Genomic DNA, 19,754 nt, shown 5'->3' on the forward strand with positions numbered 1-19,754 from the left:
ATGGTTGCAATTTAGAATTAATCATTATATTTTAACAACCAATTCTTATTTATACAAAATTGGACTTGTAAATAACCCACATATATTGCTCGTGGTAAAGGGGAACAATGTTTTAGAAGATTTACTTCTGAATGGGAAAAATGGTTAAAATTAGTAGAACTTGACCTCACCTAACCCTGAGTCTTATGACTATTTATATCAAGTTAGTAGGTGTTATTCTCTTGCTTACTCCATCCCCTCCTATTTATGTTTACAAGCAGGTCTCTATTCAATTAGAATAAGTAGCAATGACTGAAGATGATGATGACGATGACGATGACGATGATGATGATGATGATGACGATGATGATGACGATGAGGATGATGACGACGATGATGATGATGAGGATGATGATAATTTCAATAGTTGATATGTGTGGATGTGTGTTGATGTGATGTTCTGTATAATGTCCATGTTCTGAAAATCTAGAAAAAAAAGAAAATATATATATATATCTTGCACGAATCCACCCTGTTTCTTCGACCTTTCATCATGTTCTAAGAATTTCAAGAGTCTACCAATGAAGATATCCTTTGTTGTACTATTTGGCCAGCTACTAATTAAACACTGTAGAAAGTTTAGTTTCTGTTAATGCCTAGAACCGTTTCACACATATCCGATATCGAAGATTTCCTCACATTCAGAATCATTTTTGCTGTGTAATGCTGGAATACATCTAATTGTTGTTTGTCTTTCGCCGTTAGGTTATTCTACATTTCCGACCCATACCAGTGGCGGATCCAGAGGTTTTTTTGGGGGCTTCAGCAACCCCCCACCCCCCACCCTGAGAATTTTCTTAAAAAATCATGTATTTTCACAATTTTTCTCAATTTTTCCCCACATGGAACCCCCCCCCCAGGAAATTTGGAAACCCCCCCAGATAGGTCTCTGGATCCGCCACTGCATACAATACGGTTAGTAGTATTACTTTCTTATAAATGTTAACATATGTTAGCGGTTTAGTGTGTGCAGTCTGATCCCATACGAGAAATAGTATGTAGCATATTTCTCCCTTTTCTACAGGCTTTTTCTACAGCATTTGAACACTTTAGGTCAGATATGATACATCAATTCCTAGATGAACCAGCTCGGAGTCCACAGTTTTGATGATATCCCCATTCAATGTCCACGGGACGTTAGTGACACACGTTTTAAACGAAATAATAGAACATTTCGAAGAGTTAAATGTAAAATTCCACTTTTTAGCACATTCTCCTGCGATGTTCAGTAGACACTGAAGAGCTCTTGGACTAGTACTAATGAGTGCGATATCGTCAGAAAGAGATGGGTAATCACAGTTAACTGATAAGATTCTCGCACCAGCTTTCGATGTTTCCAATTGGTTGAGTAGATCATTTATGTGTAGTAAGTACAAAAAAAAGTTGACATTACCCCCCTTGCCGTACTGACCTATTCACACTGAACCAACGTGATTGAAAATTATTATGGACGATAGCACTGACAATTCCTTGATATGAGTTACACAACATTTTGAACAGATTTCCGGTTATTCCAAGCTCATACAACTTATGAAATAGGCCTTTATGCTGCACGGTATCGAAAGCTTTGTATGTATCTACGAACGCGACATAAACATTACTATTCTGTTCCAAGTTTTCGTTTATACACTCCTGAAGATTAAATGATGCTGTCATGCAGCTCTTTCCTTTCTGAAGTCCTTGTTGCTGTTTGTGAGGGAATTCGATATTCTCTGTTTCCACCCATGGAATAATACGATTACGAATAACTGTTTCCATCAGTTTATATAATGCAGGAAGTAACGAAATTGGGCGGTAATTATTGGGGTCATTCTTCTTTTTATGTCCACCCTTATATATCGGAACTATAACTCCCATTTTCCACGTTTTTGGTATTTCCCCAGATATTCGAGTGTAGTTGAACAGTTCACTTATTGTATCTATTAGCAGTTTCCCGCCATATCTGATGTGTTCATTTGTAATATTTTCAACACCAGGTGATTTATTCAATTTCAACTGCCGTATATACACACATTGATCTCGTCAAACGTAAATGGTGAGTCTAACTCATCGACGTATCCATATGGTGAGTTGAAATCCGTCTTTCCTTTTGAATTATCCACGTTCAGTTTTTCAAAGAAGTCTGCGAAAATGTCTACAATTCCAATAGGATCCCTACATGCATTTCCCCCATGAGTCAATGCTGTACATATGTCTGGAGATGGGTTCTTTCGTTTCCGTATTGTCCGCCAGAACAATCTTATATCTAATTCAGCAGTATTATCGAGCTCGTTGTTAACATTGTCTATATATGTACTATGTGCTTTTTGAAGTTTTTTGACTCCTTGTTGTCTTTATATGCTTTATTTTGCATCCCTCGCGGTCTATTTTCATTTATCCACAATTGTCTTTTATAAAGAGCTACATTATGCGCATTTTCTATATCCGATGTCCAGTACGGCTTTAGATACTGTTTGAGATGACGTTTTGGAATTGCTTCATCTGACGAAAGCAACATACATAACGATAGTTGTTCATATAACGCGTCTACTCCAAGTTGTGTGGAAATATCAAAATCCTGAACTTTACTGAGTTTTTCCGTCAGAGCTAACTGGTACGCGATCAAATGGTCTACACTTGCTTTATTCCATGACGTATGCATTTTATGGCTAGTTTCTTTTACCCCGAAGTATGGAATACTGAGGTCTAATGAACAGACTACTGGTAAGTGGTCGGATGCTATTTCAATATCGCTGTCGTCTAATATTCGATTGTATGTAATGTTCGCAACTGTTGATTGCTCTTTGAATATATAATCTAACGTCGACTGACATGATCTGAACGTGTAATCCTTGCCAGTTCTTGCATTGTAGGTTGACTGTTTTGAAGTACACACAAATTTAGATCACGAACAAGAGTTTTCACAGCGTTTGACTTTTGTCTTGCACTAGAATACGTCGGATTGTCCATAATCCTTGCAATAAAATCCCCCGCTATGATAAGTTTTCCTCGTTGATCATAGAACGTTAGTAGATCGTGTAACGTCTGTAACGTTTCACAGTATGCTTTTATGTCGCTATCACTTTGCATGTACACACCAAATATAGATATGGGACTGTCCAGCGTTATACCTGTGACTTCAATAGCAACTATGCGTTCATTAGTCCGAATTATTCTGACGTTTACGAATGCTATATTGCAAAGACTTTTTAATTAGATAGGCAACTCCTGTTCCACCGTTCGAGTTTTCGTAACAGTTTGCAAGTATTGCATAGTAGTTTCCGTCGATACAGTCTAAATATTCATGGGACTTGTGGCAAACAGTTTGTGTTCTGTAATCGCCAAAAACGTCACAATTCGTTTCACGTAGCAGTTTGACAACACATTTGCTCGAGGAGAAAATTCCTCTGACGTTCCATGTCATTACAGTAAGTACCATTATACTCGCGAGAAATACTATCTTATACATACGGAATATCTGAGAGTAGTGGAGTCGGTTCAGGTTTTTTGGGTTTTTTTTGTTCTCTGGTTTCAGAAATAAGAATGAGTCGGGATAATCGTTTTAGAAAATATGTTGAATAATCATGAATTTATTTGATCGTAATTCTTTATCGATAAACCTCTTATTAGAAATTGGCTCATGCCTTTGTTCGTTAATTATTTGATTCACTCGAAATTGTCCATGGATCGCTTACTTCTTTCACAATTGATGTGCAATTTGTATCTAAGTGTGTTTTTACTGAAGTGAGGGTATCGGTGTATAATTTCTCGATTTGTTATTATTTGGACCTAAACTAAGGTTTTTAGACTAATTTTACACGTTTAGATCAGTTTCGGTAACAAGAGGCCCAATGGGCCTGCATCGCTCACCTGGTATTAATCTCACAATTGTAACCTTAAAAGTGGAATAAAATAAAGCTACAGGCAAAATATCAGTGTCTTGGCTTCAAGTCATTTAGAAGAACCTGTTAAACAATCAAAACACATTTGACCCCTGTGACCTTGAAAGTCAAACATGGACATTAAGTTGAACAATCTTCATAGCCCTTCGTCCCAGAATGCAACTTGCCAAATATCACCACCTTATACCTTTTGTTGATCAAGATGATACTTTTAAAGATTTATGCACTATGGACCAGATGTGACCATTAAAGTGTGTCAAGGTCATTTACATCAACAAGCAATCACCCTTTATGCTTTAGTTATTCAGAAGAAGTCGTTTAAAGATTTCAACATATTTGACCCCTGTGACCTTGAATATGAGCATAGGTCATTCGTTTAAACACATTTCGTAGCCCTACATGCCAAAATCCTTCATGCCAAATATCATCACCCTGGATCTTTTGGTTATACAAAAGAAGTCATTTAAAGTTTTTTAAGACAATTGATCCCTTTGACCTTGAATATGAGTAAAGGTCATTTGTTTAAACACACTTGGTAGCCCTTCATGCCAACATCCTTCTGCCCAAATATCATCACCCTAGGCCTCTCGGTTATTCAGAAGAAGTTGTTTAAATGTTTTTAACATATTTGACCCCTGTGACCTTAAATATAAATCAATGTCATTTATTTGAACAAGCTTGGTAGCCCTTCATCCCAGCATGTTACTGGCCAAATTTAAGCACCCTAGCCATCTCAGTTGTTCAGAAGAAGTTGTTTAAATGTTTTTAACATATTTGACCCCTGTGACCTTAAATATAAATCAATGTCATTTATTTGAACAAGCTTGGTAGCCCTTCATCCCAGCATGTTACTGGCCAAATTTAAGCACCCTAGCCATCTCGGTTATTCAGAAGAAGTTGTTTAAATGTTTTAAACATATTTGACCCGGTGACCTTGAAAATGGATGAAGGTGATTTATTTGAACAAACTTGGTAGCCCTTCATCCCAGCATGTTACTGGCCAAATATCATCACCCTAGGCCTTTTGGTTACTGAGAAGAAGTTGTTTAAAGTAAAATGTTGTCCACGGACGCCGCACCATGCCATAAGCTCACTTGGCCCTTCGGACCAGGTGAGCTAAAAATGCCACCGGCAATGATACACGAGATACGAGAAGCAGAAGCGTATATTATCACCATTGAGGGTAGTCCGAATTATTCTGACGTTTATCGACTTTTTTCATATCGGTCTGTCTTCGATTAATCGACGACAGACCGATATGAAAAAAGTCGATAAACGTCAGAATAATTCGGACTACATTGAGGGTGGCATTTTTTTTACCGAAAATTATTCATTGCTATGTCTCATGTAAAAATAGAACACGTTTCAACCTTCATCACATATGGTATATATCTTTATGCTGGNGGTCATTCATTTGAACAAAATTGGTAGCCCTTCATCCCAGCATGTTACTGGCCAAATATCATCACCCTAGGCCTCTCGGTTATTCAGAAGAAGTTGTTTAAAGGTTTTAAACATATTTGACCCCTGTGACCTTGAATATAAATCAAGGTCATTTATTTGAACAAACTTGGAAGCCCTTCATCCCAGCATGTTACTGGCCAAATTTAAGCACCCTAGCCATCTCAGTTATTCAGAAGAAGTTGTTTAAATGTTTTAAACATATTTGACCCGGGTGACCTTGAAAATGGATGAAGGTGATTTATTTGAACAAACTTGGTAGCCCTTCATCCCAGTTGCTTCTGGCCAAATATCATCACCCCAGGCCTTTTGGTTACTGAGAAGAAGTTGTTTAAAGTAAAATGTTGACCACGGACGCCGCACCATGCCATAAGCTCACTTGGCCCTTCGGACCAGGTGAGCTAAAAATGCCACCGGCAATGATACACGAGATACGAGAAGCAGAAGCGTATATTATCACCATTGAGGGTAGTCCGAATTATTCTGACGTTTATCGACTTTTTTCATATCGGTCTGTCTTCGATTAATCGACGACAGACCGATATGAAAAAAGTCGATAAACGTCAGAATAATTCGGACTACATTGAGGGTGGCATTTTTTTTACCGAAAATTATTCATTGCTATGTCTCATGTAAAAATAGAACACGTTTCAACCTTCATCACATATGGTATATATCTTTATGCTGGAAACAATAACTGCACTAAATTACATGTATATGAACACATACTGTATAACTCATGTCCATGTCAAAAACACCCATGTCCATGTATAAACATAATTAATATGATTTCACCATACTCACATGCGTTGTACTCACACAAACCCATATGCATGATATTAGACATTTTCAGACATTCCTGTATCTACTGATTATTGATATATAAATGCAAAGAGAAGAAATATCAGTCCCACACAAAAAGGTAAATGAGAAAGCACATACTGTCTACTGAGTACATTGCATTGTCTTTATAAGAAAGAGGAATTGAGATAGAGACTGAGAAAATAAAAAGAAAGGGAGAACAGCGAACACAAAGAAAAGAGAGAAGAAATGTAGGAAAAGTTGCGGCTCTAGACCAAATTTAGTAAAAATCCAATCATCCGTTCAGGACTAGGCTAGACTTGTCACGCGTGTACGTGCACGTAATTGACATTGACATGTATTTAGGTATGGCTTTCGCCAAGGTGTCATCTGAGCCAGTTTCACACCTGACCATTGATTTGCAGGTGATACTTGCTACAAATAGAATAACTTCTGTATTTCTTTGATTTCTTTTCGATTTATAGTAAATCATTCCCGCGATAATTTACTTCATGGGTATTGAAAATTATTTTCTATAATTCATCCGATATGATAACGATACATTATTGTATATTATTCCCGAGATAAATAACTTCGTAAATAATGAAATTCATTTTTCTATATTTTATCCAATACAACAAAGATAAATTATTGTATATCAGTCCCGTGAAATTACTTCATAAATAATGAAATATATCTTGCAATAATTTTTCCAATAAAACGATGATAAATTATTCCAAATAATTCCCGTGATTTCAATTTACTACATATATAATAAAAATATATTTAAAAGTACGCCCGATTAAGATCTACATATACTATTTAACTTTAATTGTATACTTATTTTGTATATCAGTTTTATTGGGTGTGTACTTTCTGTATTGGGTGGTATTGGGTAAATCGATGTTTGTATTGGGTAAATCGGCGTTTGCATTGGATAGTATTGGGTTGTATTGGGTAAATCGACGGACCCTTATAGAGTAGAGTTTGAAAGGAAAAGTTGACGGACGGATGGACAGATTCCGCGCCACCACATGTACATAGCTCGCGTGACCAGCTATCTCTTTCAAACAGAGATGTAATTAAATATGCATGGATACATACACAAACTTTAATAGTACCCTTCATATTTCGGGAAACCATTGTCTGGTCTGTGTGGATCGAAGAATCGGGAAGGTTAATACTCGTTAACTAATTCACTGTCGTCTATTATAATGTGGATCAATAATTGTAGTGTACTACCTAATTTCACTGCCTCTATCGCTTACCTCCCTTCAAATAGATCTCCTTTTTTCCCAGTCTCAATATTGATCACCAAAATGTTTTTGACCTATCCAAAAAGGATTGCAAGTAACGCAAGCGTCTTGATGACCAAGAATACTTTTTTTTTCCGGGAGAAAAAGGAGGTATGAGGTATGGTAGCATTGAAAGTTTGTTAGATGATTTCCAAACAGGTTGAGCAAAATCCCTCGCATCCGCTGACCTGATGGATAATACATCATGCAGGTTAGCTGCGATAACGTAGCTTTCTGACGACGATAGATTTTTTTTATATATTGCGTCGTCAGAGCTACGAAGCGGTCCTATGCCAACTAATGGAGCAAAATCAAAAGTGTTAATCTGTAAGAGTGTAAGATTGCATAAAATTCACGCCTCATATCAGTATAATGTTATCAAAATATTGCATAATTGTTGAAAAAACGAATCCTTACCCATGCAAGAACTCTTTAACGAAATTAACAAAGTCCGTCTTGGGGAAAAAAAACCAGGCGATCGATCAGAATTTTTTAACCTGCGATTATGGTCAGTTTTAGCGGACTAGACGCCTAGTTGAATGGGTTCCGGGTTGTTTCGCCCCAAATCCTGTTCGCCCTAGGTTGTTTCGCGCCAGGTTGTTTCGCCCTAAAACAAAATTTTTAGGGCGAACTTTTTATGGTATTTTCTTTTCATTTTTATTTGTTGTAAGACACAAATTATGTCTTCTTAGTCTTCCATATCATTAAAATCAGTTTTATTTTTAAAAAAAATGTGCTTGTGTAGTTTTTAAGTACATGGTATTTTCTTTTAAGGAATACGTTATTTTCTTCACGCCGACACACATTATAACATATATTGAATTTAATGTTATTAATAAATAAGAATAGTGAAATGAAACAAAAATGGTGTAATTTTAATTACATTGTGTGGTATACAACAATATTATTTTTCCATGTTAACACATTTAGTCTAGTGTACACATAATCGTCGCCGTGTGACGATGTTTTCTTTACTTGATTTCGGCACATGTCCGTGTTGTTTTTTGCTAATTGGAGGAGATCATTTTGAGAAGTTTTGATAGTACCGACCAATAAAAATTAATATGCATATTTGAGTAGATAATTTTGAGTATGTTACTTGTCATAAATAGAGCATTTCTCACAACTGTGTTATAATTCAACATTACGTTATGGATGATTTGTGTATTTCGTGCGACTCCGTGGTAAGACGCAGACAGTATTTGAGTACATGTGATGTCTGCGACCGTTGGCAGCATAGAACATTATATGTCAATACTAATCTATGTCCATTTCGTATACGTATCTATGTACTTAGGGAAGTTAATTTAGTTTCATTATATGTCCATAATTATATGTCCATATCTTATGTATTAATGATTTGTGTTAAATAAGTTAGTAATACTATTTAGTGCTTTAATTATTTGTCAGTGAGGGAGTAAGCGGTACCAGTGTTGTGTACGTATTGTGCAAGTAGTGCTAAAGGTTTGTTAGGGTTAGTGTTTTTGTATAATGTGTACGAATTGTATTACTTAGTGTTGTGCCTTACATGAATATGTTGCTTGTATAAAAAGGGAAATGGATGTCCATATCCAAACGAAAAAAGAAAAAAAAATACCAAAAAAATACCCAAAAAATACAAACAAACATAAAAAAAAAAAAAAAGTTGGCAAAGGGGGATGTTACATCATCAAATCCTAGTCACACCTCCTCGTGGTGCAAGCTGGAAACACTAAATTTCAGATATGTTTGATATGAGGTGGCTGACGTGACAGGGTGTTTTTTAATTGTTTATATCATGTTAGAAGTTAAATAACTATTACTATTTTACATTCTTAACGTTAAAACATGTACAGGTGCTTTTTATAAAGAACAACATTACTGGTTGTAATGTGCAGTATATTCCGGATATTAGTATGTCCGTTGTCGGCTTCTTGATCTTCCGGCACGTAATATATAATTATATGTATATTATATCTGGATTCAAGAGAAAGATACGTTTTTTTAACTTTTAACATGATATTTATGACTTGTAGAAAAAAAATATTTTTTAGGGCGAAACAACCTGGGGCGAACGGGTTTTGGGGCGAAACAACCCTTAGGGCGAACGGGATTTGGGGCGAAACAACCCGTTACCAGTTGAATGATTGATTGGTTCTACATCCGCTTCACTACCGAGTAGTTCGGTTATCCAGCATTGTGCATAGTTACCGTGTCTGTCTATTTATAACACACACTGTATGTACAATGTACTGTGATATAGTCCGAATTATTCTGACGTTTTATCGACTTTTTTATATCGGCGATATAAAGAAAGTTGATAAAACGTCAGAATAATTCGGACTAACTGTGTTACTGCTACATATGGAAATGTGAAGAGTGTTCACAAAATTATTTTTTCATCTGCTACACCAATATAATTGTTTTATACTTCTTTATTAAAACGGGGCTAAATATCATAATATCCTATGAAAAAAGGGGTAGAAGTACTATCTGATGTTGCTTCAAATGATCTGAAAACAAGCCCATATATATATCTTGTATTAATGTTACAGAAGGGACAGATTTTGTATAAAATCACAGATTTTAAAGTATATAAAGTACAAAATGTCTATTCATATTTTTTCAGATAAATAGAAATTTAGGATATTACTAACACATTTATTGAAAATGGCTGAAGCAAAGAAAGCTATGGCTGAAGCAAAGAAAGCTATAGCAGAACAAAAACTGAAAGAACTGAGGAGGAAAATGGATGCTGATTTTGATAAATACTTAGCAGATACGATTGCGAGACAGAAAAAAGAACCTGCCCCTGAAGTAGAGGAGACGGACGAAGAATGGGAAGAGAGATTAGATGTAATTAAATTTTTTACATCAAACTTCACGTTAGCTATGCTGAAATTACATAATAATGCTGTGATATGTTAGTCTATTGATATCCAGTGTCCAAATTTTGATAGACAAAATCTTTTAACACTAAAATGAGAAAAATATCTTGCCTGGAATTCATTAGCCAATATTTTTCACATTTTCATTCAATAATTTCACATTGTAAATTTCTTTTTTTCGATTAACAGTAAAAGTATATAAGTCTATGCTTATTCATGCCATGTACATGTACCAAATTACCATTTTTTTCCGTAGAAATTGATGAGGCATCCAGCCTTTGCAAAGGAAGTTGATTTCAGTAAACCACTCCATCCTGCCATGGAAGGGCTGATGCGTTTAAAGTATGAAGATGAAGATCCAACAGGTATTATAATTTAAATGTCAAAATGTTGCACTCGAGGAGTCATCCTGTTAGTTCTGTATTTGGGTTATTGGTATCTTATTTATCCATTTATCAGTAATTTGTCAAAATGAATTAAAATCAATATTGCATTGTGTTTGTATCTTCATAACTAACGGGAAACCAGGTTTATTCTTTTTTTTGTTCCTATATGTGTTTGATGAGATTAAAACTCATTGTACTAATGTCTGCTGTGTATTTGATTTTTTGCTGTCTTTGATGACTTCAAATATAGCAAAATTATATCATACACATTACACAAATATAACCAACTATACTTGCACATATACATATGACCTATAGTAAAATAACTGTTTTTAAACACCTCATAGATATCTGTTGTTTTTCATTGATCGACCTTAAATTTTTCATGAGATCTGTTTAGTTTGAAAAGGATCCCAATTATTAATTTGTTTGTAGCCCGTGCTGAATCATTCAAAGATGATGGAAATGAAGAGTTTAAAAAGAAGAAATATGACGTTGCTATAGATAATTATACTGAAGCGATAAAGTGTGAGTGTCCAGACCGTCAGCTGAATGCAGTGCTGTACAGTAATAGAGCTGCGGCCCAGTATTTCCAGGGTAAGTACATGTAACAGTATTTCCAGGGTAAGTACATGTAACAGTGGGACCCATATATATATAGCTGGACCTTTTATAAGTACCAGGTAGCTAATTTATTACATCTTCCGTTATAACACATATAGCTCATCTTCTGCATGTTTTCTCGTCCAGACTTTGAAAACGTTCATACATATATAAAAATAAGGTGAATACCCGGTAAGTTAACTACAAAATGTACATGCAGTAGAAAACATAAACTGTTTTCAAAAATCGAAAGCTCATTTACTACTCATACATTGCAATGGCACATGGGAGTCACTACATCCATTTGATTTTTTGGTCGCTGATAATTCATGTACCTAAAAAATGCAAGTTGAAATGAGACTGCAGTACTCAAAATTAGTAATACAACATTGTCATGTTGCTCTGATTGCCAGGATTAAATCTAAAGGGAGATAATCTATATAGCTACTGTAAATTATTTTTTTTACAAATATCTGGATGAAAGAAAAAAATACATCAGTTTTAATATATTAAAACATGAAATTATTATTTAAGAGGTCTAGCTGGTGGACAGAATACCAATTTCACTGTGTATTATTCAAGAGGTATCGGACAAAATCCCTGATTTTGTAGCTTATATTTTAATGAAATATCAATCAGAATCCAAAATTATCTTGATTTAGTTGACATTTAAATTAAGAGATATTAGACAGAATCTCAAATTCATTACTGATTATCAAAATTTTACAATGCAAATGTTAAATAAAATAAGTACAAACTGAAAATATGTTTACGGGTTGTTGTTTTAAATGGAATATATTTGAAAATTTCAATCCCAGGATAAGACACGTGCTATATATATATTGGGCTGTTCCTCCAGATCAGCAATCCAGAAATTCTTGGTGGGGTTTTGATTTTTTCAGAGGACTGTAATGCCTTGGGCATTCATAATGTCTACGAATTACATCTGAAAGAAGTCTTATGTTTAAATGACATCAAAATTATGGATGGTTTAAAATGGGAACTTTTTTTATTTTTTATATCCAGAACTGCCACTGTATTTCAACATTGTCAAAGTTAGTGTGCTTTCTGAAAATACTATAACATACACAATCAAGTGTATATGTTTACTTACAGGGAACTATAGATCAATCAAGTGTATATGTTTACTTACAGGGAACTACAGATCAGCAATGCATGACTGTATTTTTGCCAGAAAGTTTAATTCGACACATATGAAGGCTATTACGAAAGGTATGTATGAAAACATCAGTGTATGTTCACTTCAGGTAGGCAGATGGTTTCTAGACAATATCTGTTTTGAATATCATTATTTCAGTTCAATTGTTATACATACCAGCAGCAATAATTAGGTAAAAGAAAAGATGAAAAATAAAAAACACAATTATGATACAAATTATTACAACTTAAATTATGAATCACTCTTGTTGGCTCAGTTGTTAGTGCAATGGTGATCCTAAATTGGGAGGAAACCGGAGTACCCGGAAAAATCCACATAGTCGGGCAGGTCACCATATACCTTTTCACGTCTGATTGGGGAATAAAACCATGGCTATGTTGATGAATGGCCAGTGCTTTATCCACTGTGTTACCCGAACACTTAAAAATTAGATTAATTTTGAATTCTGAGATGACTTTCTTGAGTTCACCAATTACATTTTTAATGTTCATCAAACTAACATAAAATTATGTGCAATGTGATTGCTAAATTATTGCCTGTGTTTTGTGTTTCAGGTGCTCAGTGTTGTATGGAAATGAAGCGGTACAATGAAGTTGACAGGTGGTGTTCAGCAGGACTGATGGTATAGTATATTAACTGAAGGATTATTAGGGCACAGTATCGGAGATACGGGTGCCCTATAGTAATCACTCTGTCTGTCTGTCTGTCTGTCCGTCCACAAATTTTGTTCCTGGCTGATATCTTTAGTATTTATTGACCAATGTACATGAAACTTGGTCAAGATGTTCAGTTTATAAAAATACACATTGAAGTAAAAAGTCAAGGTCAAAGGTCAAGGACATTAGGTTCAAAGGTCAAATTTTACATCTTTCCACTGATGAACATTTTGTTATGACATTATGAAGCAAAGTTGATCAGAATTAAACAAGGATTTAACTGACCAAAGGTCAAGGTCACTTGGTCAAAGGTCAAGGTTAAAATTTTGTACCTTTTCATTTAGTAACATTTTGTTATGACATTATGAAGCAATGTTGTTCAGAACTTAACACAGAGTCAACTGACCTTAGTTCAAAGTTACTGGGTCCAAAGGGTTAAGGTCAAGTTTTGTATTTTTCACTGANACTGACCAAAGATCAGGGTCACTGGGTTAATGGTCAAGGTCATTTGGGTCCAAAGGTCAAAGACAAAGTGGATCTCTGACTTTGACCCTGGCTCTTGATGGAGAAGGTATATAAGGTGAAATAAAACAAATCAAAGCTAACAAATGAGTATTGCACCGGTAATTACATTTCTGTAAGCCCAGCAAATATGGAGGTGGAAGGAAACACATCACATCATAGTACATGTAAAATGTATATTTTGCTTCCTTGCGATTCTTTTTGAAGTCCAAATGTCAAACGTCAAGCTCAGCTATATGGGCAGATTGCTTCTTGATGATTATGGGGGGATATAATTGCCACAAGACGGGGCCCTTACTGACCTGTCAGTGTTCTAGTTGTTTTGTTTGACATTCTTGATTTAATATTTCTGTTAATTTTGCTTACTTTGAAACCAACCAAAGATGTGAGGATCAGGTGACAAATCTTGATTTTAGTCTATCCCCCATAAGTTGATTTCTGAATTGTTCTCAAGGTCCAATTGTGTTTCCCATTTATACCCTCTTTTTATTCTACCTTCCCATTTATAGCCACTTTTCTTTATAAACATGTCAAAATTATTGTCTGAAAGATACTGTAGATATAGATTATAGATGATGCACTCTAAAAAGTAAGATTTTTACCATAATTTATAACTTTTACTTAAATCAAATAAATGCATTTGTATTGTACTTTTTTGCCTGTGGGGACTGTGTGTTGCATTGAAATAGACTTAGCTTCAAATTTCACTTGTGATAAGACAAGAAATTTCACTTGTGATAAGACAAGAGTTGTGCATCTATCCCATGCTTGAGTTGCTGGCAGGATTGAAAGCTGTGGACTGGATTGTCTTGCAAAAACATTTGTATTTTGCCTAAAATGTGGGTTTTAAAATTTTCGTATTATATTTAAAAATACAGAACAGTGTCAAGAAATAATTTTAAACAATTCCTCAGAATAAAAACATTGATTTGACTGTTCTTACTTTATCAGTGGCGACCGATGATTACATTACTGATACATATTATGAACAAAGAATCTTTATGAACTTGCCTTTTTTCCAAATATATGCACTTTGTAAATTAAAACAGAAATTGAATGAAACCTTGATTTCTTTAAGTCATCCATACTTTAATTCTTCAAATTATTTTATATTCAGATGGAACCCACGAATGAAAAACTGTTGGAAATGAGATTAAAAGCAGCTAAGTTGCTGGTAAGATATGCTTTTACAAAACATTTGAGGTCGCTAACAAAGGTAAATTGGCAGATTTTTTAGCTGTCAAAAGAAGATTTGTACAATATACCTGAAACCCAACAGACACTTTATTTGTGATATTAGAATTAAGCAAAATTTACAATTTTATGAAAGCTATCTTACAAAAAATCTTTCTTCTAACAGAAAGGACAAGAAAGAGACCAGCGAAAGGAAGATTCCAAAGACAGACAGGAGCAAGCAAAAGAAATGAAATTAATCAGAGAAATTCAGGTATCTTTCTGTCATCCTTGTTATCCTGGTATTTTTGCTCAAAATATAAAAAAAACTTTTACAGGGAAGATATTATAAGAGCTAGTGAATACTTAAATGTGAATGAATTGCTCTCATCAAAACTATCAGGGCTGTTGAATCTTACAGATTAGAGTGACGTAATACATTTCGAGTTGATTTGTGACTTGGAAACGAAATTTGTTTTGTCAGTCTATGTCTCTTTCATTATTTCATCATCTTTTGCTCCAAAACCCACCGCAGAATACCCAGATAGGAATGTGAGTAAAATTCTTGTACTAATAGAGTCGAGGGATACAGCTAGCAGGTTTGAAGTTGAAAGATGTACTAATTTGTTATATAAAGTCCAGGAATACAGCTAGCAGGTTTGAAGTTGAAAGATGTACTAATTTGTTACATAGAGTCGAGGGATACAGCTAGCAGGTTTGAAGTTGAAAGATGTACTAATTTGTTAATAGAGTCGAGAGATACAGTTAGCAGGTTTGAAGTTGAAAGATGTACTAATTTGTTATGTAGAGTTGAGGGATACAGCTAGCAGGTTTGAAGTTGAAAGATGTACTAATCTGTTATATAGAGTCGAGGGATACAGCTAGCAGGTTTGAGGTTGAAAGATGTACTAATCTGTTATGTAGAGTTGAGGGATACAGCTAGCAGGTTTGAAGTTGAAAGATGTACTAATCTGTTATATAGAGTCGAGGGATACAGCTAGCAGGTTTGAAGTTGACAGATGTACTAATTTGTTATGTAGAGTCGAGGGATACAGCTAGCAGGTTTGTAGTTGAAAGATGTACTAATTTGTAATGTAGAGTCGAGGGATACAGCTAGCAGGTTTGAAGTTGAAAGATGTACTAATTTGTTATGTAGAGTCGAGGGATATAGCTAGCAGGTTTGTAGTTGAAAGATGTACTAATTTGTAATGTAGAGTCGAGGGATACAGCTAGCATGTTTGAAGTTGAAAGATGTACTAATTTGTTATGTAGAGTCGAGGGATATAGCTAGCAGGTTTGAAGTTGACAGATGTACTAATTTGTTATGTAGAGTCAAGAGATACAGCTAGCAGGATTGAAGTTGAAAGATGTACTAATTTGTTATGTAGAGTCGAGAGATACAGTTAGCAGGTTTGAAGTTGACAGATGTACTAATTTGTTATGTAGAGTCGAGGGATACAGCTAGCAGGTTTGAAGTTAACAGACAGTAAAATACATCCAAGTCTCCTTACCAACCTAGAAGTGCCGAACGCGGGCAACGCCAAAGTCCACGTGGATACCGACAACAAACTTGTGTGGCCGGTCCTCTTCATGTACCCGGAGCACACCCAGACAGACTACGTGGAGGCCTTTAGGGAGGATGTCAGGTCTCTAACTAAAATCTCCTTTGTTGAAACATTAAAACTGACAGTGCAAATTGACTATCGATATACCATACTACATATAGAATTAAGTCCTTGTCGAGACATCTCAAAGAAATCACGACCTGTACATCTCTGGGGCAGACTGTACATGTAACAGTGGGGAAATCATTGTAATGAAAATGATAAAGGGGAGTCCAGTGCTTACTATATATATGACCACAAAAGTGACAAGGTGACTTTATTTAGTTTTTACTGTGATAGGCCTGTTGTGTGTATTTTGATAGTTGCAGGGGGAAAAGGAAGTTATTGTTTTGCATGTAACAAAGACCGTATTGTTTAAATAGATTTTCAATTATTGCTCTGGACCGTCTTTAAACAATAATGTGAGTCATTTTCCATATCATCCTTAACAGTATAGTCTTTTTGCATAGATCTTTATACCTGTCCGCTAGACAATAATCGACTGTCTTATTGAATTTGAAGATAATAGTCAACTGTTTTTAAGTGTATCAGATTATATCATTTAAAACATAAATCCAACATGCATTCAAATTTCAGTTTCGTTTGCTCCCATATGAAAGTAAAGGTCATCTGTATCAAGTTTATAGTAGCAATGATACCTTTGTGAGTAGTCAGTGTTCTTAAAATATAAAAATATGATTTGTGTGCTAAAAACTAGCTAAGCAGTCACGTTTTAATATTTTTGTCCCAGTATTTAGTTTCAGTAGTGATACTTAATGGTGCTGTTGTTTTCTGTACAGATTCATTGACCACATAGAGAACATGTTTGGAGCACACGTTGAGCCAGCACCATGGGACACGGACAAAAAGTACAAACAGGACACAATACAGGTAACATAACTGAACACGGTGGTACCTTGTTGTGTTGAGGGGTTTGATCTTCATTAACAGTAGAATGTACGGCCCTTTGTTCCTTTTGGATACGGATGTGGAATTATTGATCACTCGCAATAGTTTGCATAGTTATAAATGTTACTATGTTGTGTTATATACTTTTATCATACAACCACCAATGTACCTAAACTGGATCTGTCAGGCTCTGAACGATTTTTTGCTAAAGAAAGGCTGTTTTAATTCCAGGTATATTTTGAGGATAAAGAAAAAGAAACGCTTTATGAAGTCGACAGCAATGCTACCTTAAATCAGGTCCTGTCACATAAAAGGTAATTACTTGGTCGAGTTGTTTGCCATATAAAATATCACCAACTCCTGTTGAACATAAGGTTTTAAGATATGAACTACATCTCATTGTGCAGTAATAATTGTAATTTTCATGTACAGTGCGGAATCCAGTCTTGTTACATACAGTAACCTCCCATTACTCTCATTTTGGATATGATATTTTTTAAAGACAGGGCCAGAATACTTCCCTTGTCCATATTTATACACGTAGCTCTGTTGGTAAGAGTAACATGTCGGGGCCAGGATACTTCCCTTGTCCATATTTATACACGTAACTCTGTTGGTAAGAGTTACACGTCGGGGCCAGGATACCTCCCTTGTCCATATTTATACCGGTAGCTCTGTTGGTAAGAGTAACATGTCGGGGCCAGGATACTTCCCTTGACCATATTTATACAGGTAGCTATGTTGTTAAGAGTAACATGTCGGGGCCAGGATACTTCCCTTGACCATATTTATACAGGTAGCTCTGCTGGTAAGAGTAACATGTCAGGGCCAGGATGCTTCCCTTGACCATATTTATACAGGTAGCTCTGCTGGTAAGAGTAACATGTCAGGGCCAGGATGCTTCCCTTGACCATATTTATACAGGTAGCTCTGTTGGTAAGAGTAACATGTTGGGGCCAGGATACTTCCTTTGACCATATTTATATACGTAGCTCTGTTGGTAAGAGTAACATGTCAGGGCCAGGATGCTTCCCTTGTCCATATTTATATACGTAGCTTTGTTGGTAAGAGTAACAGGTCAGGGCCAGGATACTTCCTTTGACCATATTTATACAGGTAGCTCTGTTGGTAAGAGTAACATGTCGGGGCCAGGATACTTCCCTTGACCATGTTTATACAGGTAGCTCTGTTGGTAAGAGTAACATGTTGGGGACAGGATACTTCCTTTGACCATATTTATATACGTAGCTCTGTTGGGAAGAGTAACATGTCAGGGCCAGGATGCTTCCCTTGTCCATATTTATATACGTAGCTTTGTTGGTAATAGTAACAGGTCAGGGCCAGGATACTTCCTTTGACCATATTTATACACGTAGCTCTGTTGGTAAGAGTAACAGGTCAGGGCCAGGATACTTCCTTTGACCATATTTATACAGGTGTAGCTCTGTTGGTAAGAGTAACATGTCGGGGCCAGGTTACTTCCCTTGTCCATATTTATACAGGTAGCTCTGTTGGTAAGAGTTACAGATACTGCTGCTCTGTAGGTCCATATTTCAGGACCAATTTCGATGAGACTTCACTGGTATATTTGGTTTGGACAAGTTTAAATATAGGCGTAATCGGTGGAAGGTCAAGGTCACAATCACTAGAAACATTATTTCACCATCTCACTCTTAGCTTTATTGACAGATTTTCATGAAACTTCAGTTATATTTGCCTTTCAAGACATGCATATTTAAATATGGACATCATCAGTAAAGGTTAAGGTTAGTTTTAATATAAGATATAATTTAACCATCACACTCCTTGTCATCTATCTAGCGGCTGCCTCTCACCACAGATTTCTAAAAGAATTTCATCATTCCATTATTTATAACAATCCACAATGAAATTTGCAATTTTCATTTATTATGTTACAATTTATGTTGTAGATGTTTTTTCCTTTTCCCTTTTTCGTGTGTTGGTTTAGTATCAACTATTTATGTTATTCGTTCAATAAAATCTGCATTGTATCAATTTTTCATAAAGGCAGCAGAAAATTCTAGTGCTTGTCTTTATGCGAAAATTGTGTACTCATACATGTACACTAACTAACCACACCCTACATAATAAAAAAAATGTGATTTGTAACACTTGTAATGCCTTGTTCCCATATAGCACCTGACCTATTTTATATTATTTTCACAGATTCATCGTCCAGTTTGGAACACCTAGTTTTATTTTGCTGATTAAAGGATCACGTTGTCAAAGCAATTTTCTAAAATCTTACAAAAATGTAAAATCAGCATCATGAATAAAAGAATTTAAATCCCATGTGTAATTGTGATATATTTTGTGAGAGTGTTGAGACAGTGCAAGCCTTGTAAATAGTAGTGAT

At 35.5% G+C, this 19,754-nt stretch overlaps 1 protein-coding gene across 3 annotated transcripts; it reads left to right on the top strand.

The window, feature by feature from the left end:
• The first annotated feature begins 7,492 nt into the window (after positions 1-7,492).
• On the top strand, positions 7,493-19,690 carry LOC110445953 (tetratricopeptide repeat protein 4-like). 3 transcript variants are annotated; one of them, XM_021490853.1, is made up of 12 exons: positions 7,493-7,595; positions 10,086-10,312; positions 10,601-10,709; positions 11,166-11,327; positions 12,489-12,566; positions 13,068-13,135; positions 14,809-14,865; positions 15,052-15,138; positions 16,311-16,510; positions 17,269-17,359; positions 17,609-17,691; positions 19,565-19,690. In XM_021490853.1, exons 2-12 carry the CDS (start codon positions 10,127-10,129, stop codon positions 19,668-19,670), a joined length of 1,227 nt encoding a protein of 408 aa, XP_021346528.1. In that variant the 5' UTR covers positions 7,493-7,595; positions 10,086-10,126; the 3' UTR covers positions 19,671-19,690. The 3 variants fall into 3 exon arrangements, with proteins under 3 accessions (XP_021346528.1, XP_021346530.1, XP_021346529.1); XM_021490855.1 differs by having other exon boundaries at positions 7,514-7,588; XM_021490854.1 differs by lacking the exon at positions 7,493-7,595 and adding an exon at positions 7,602-7,688.
• Positions 19,691-19,754: the final 64 nt, after the last annotated feature.

Source organism: Mizuhopecten yessoensis, unplaced genomic scaffold (genome assembly GCF_002113885.1).
Source record: "Mizuhopecten yessoensis strain PY_sf001 unplaced genomic scaffold, ASM211388v2 scaffold2429, whole genome shotgun sequence".
Classification (NCBI taxonomy): domain Eukaryota; kingdom Metazoa; phylum Mollusca; class Bivalvia; order Pectinida; family Pectinidae; genus Mizuhopecten; species Mizuhopecten yessoensis.

Excerpts from the sequence above, each read along its gene's own strand:
- LOC110445953 (XM_021490853.1), top strand. The coding sequence starts at position 10,127 with ATGGCTGAAGCAAAGAAAGCTATGGCTGAAGCAAAGAAAGCTATAGCA. Across the intron at positions 13,136-14,808 it reads GGTGTTCAGCAGGACTGATG|ATGGAACCCACGAATGAAAA; the intron begins GTATAGTATATT and ends TTTTATATTCAG. Across the intron at positions 14,866-15,051 it reads TAAAAGCAGCTAAGTTGCTG|AAAGGACAAGAAAGAGACCA; the intron begins GTAAGATATGCT and ends TTCTTCTAACAG.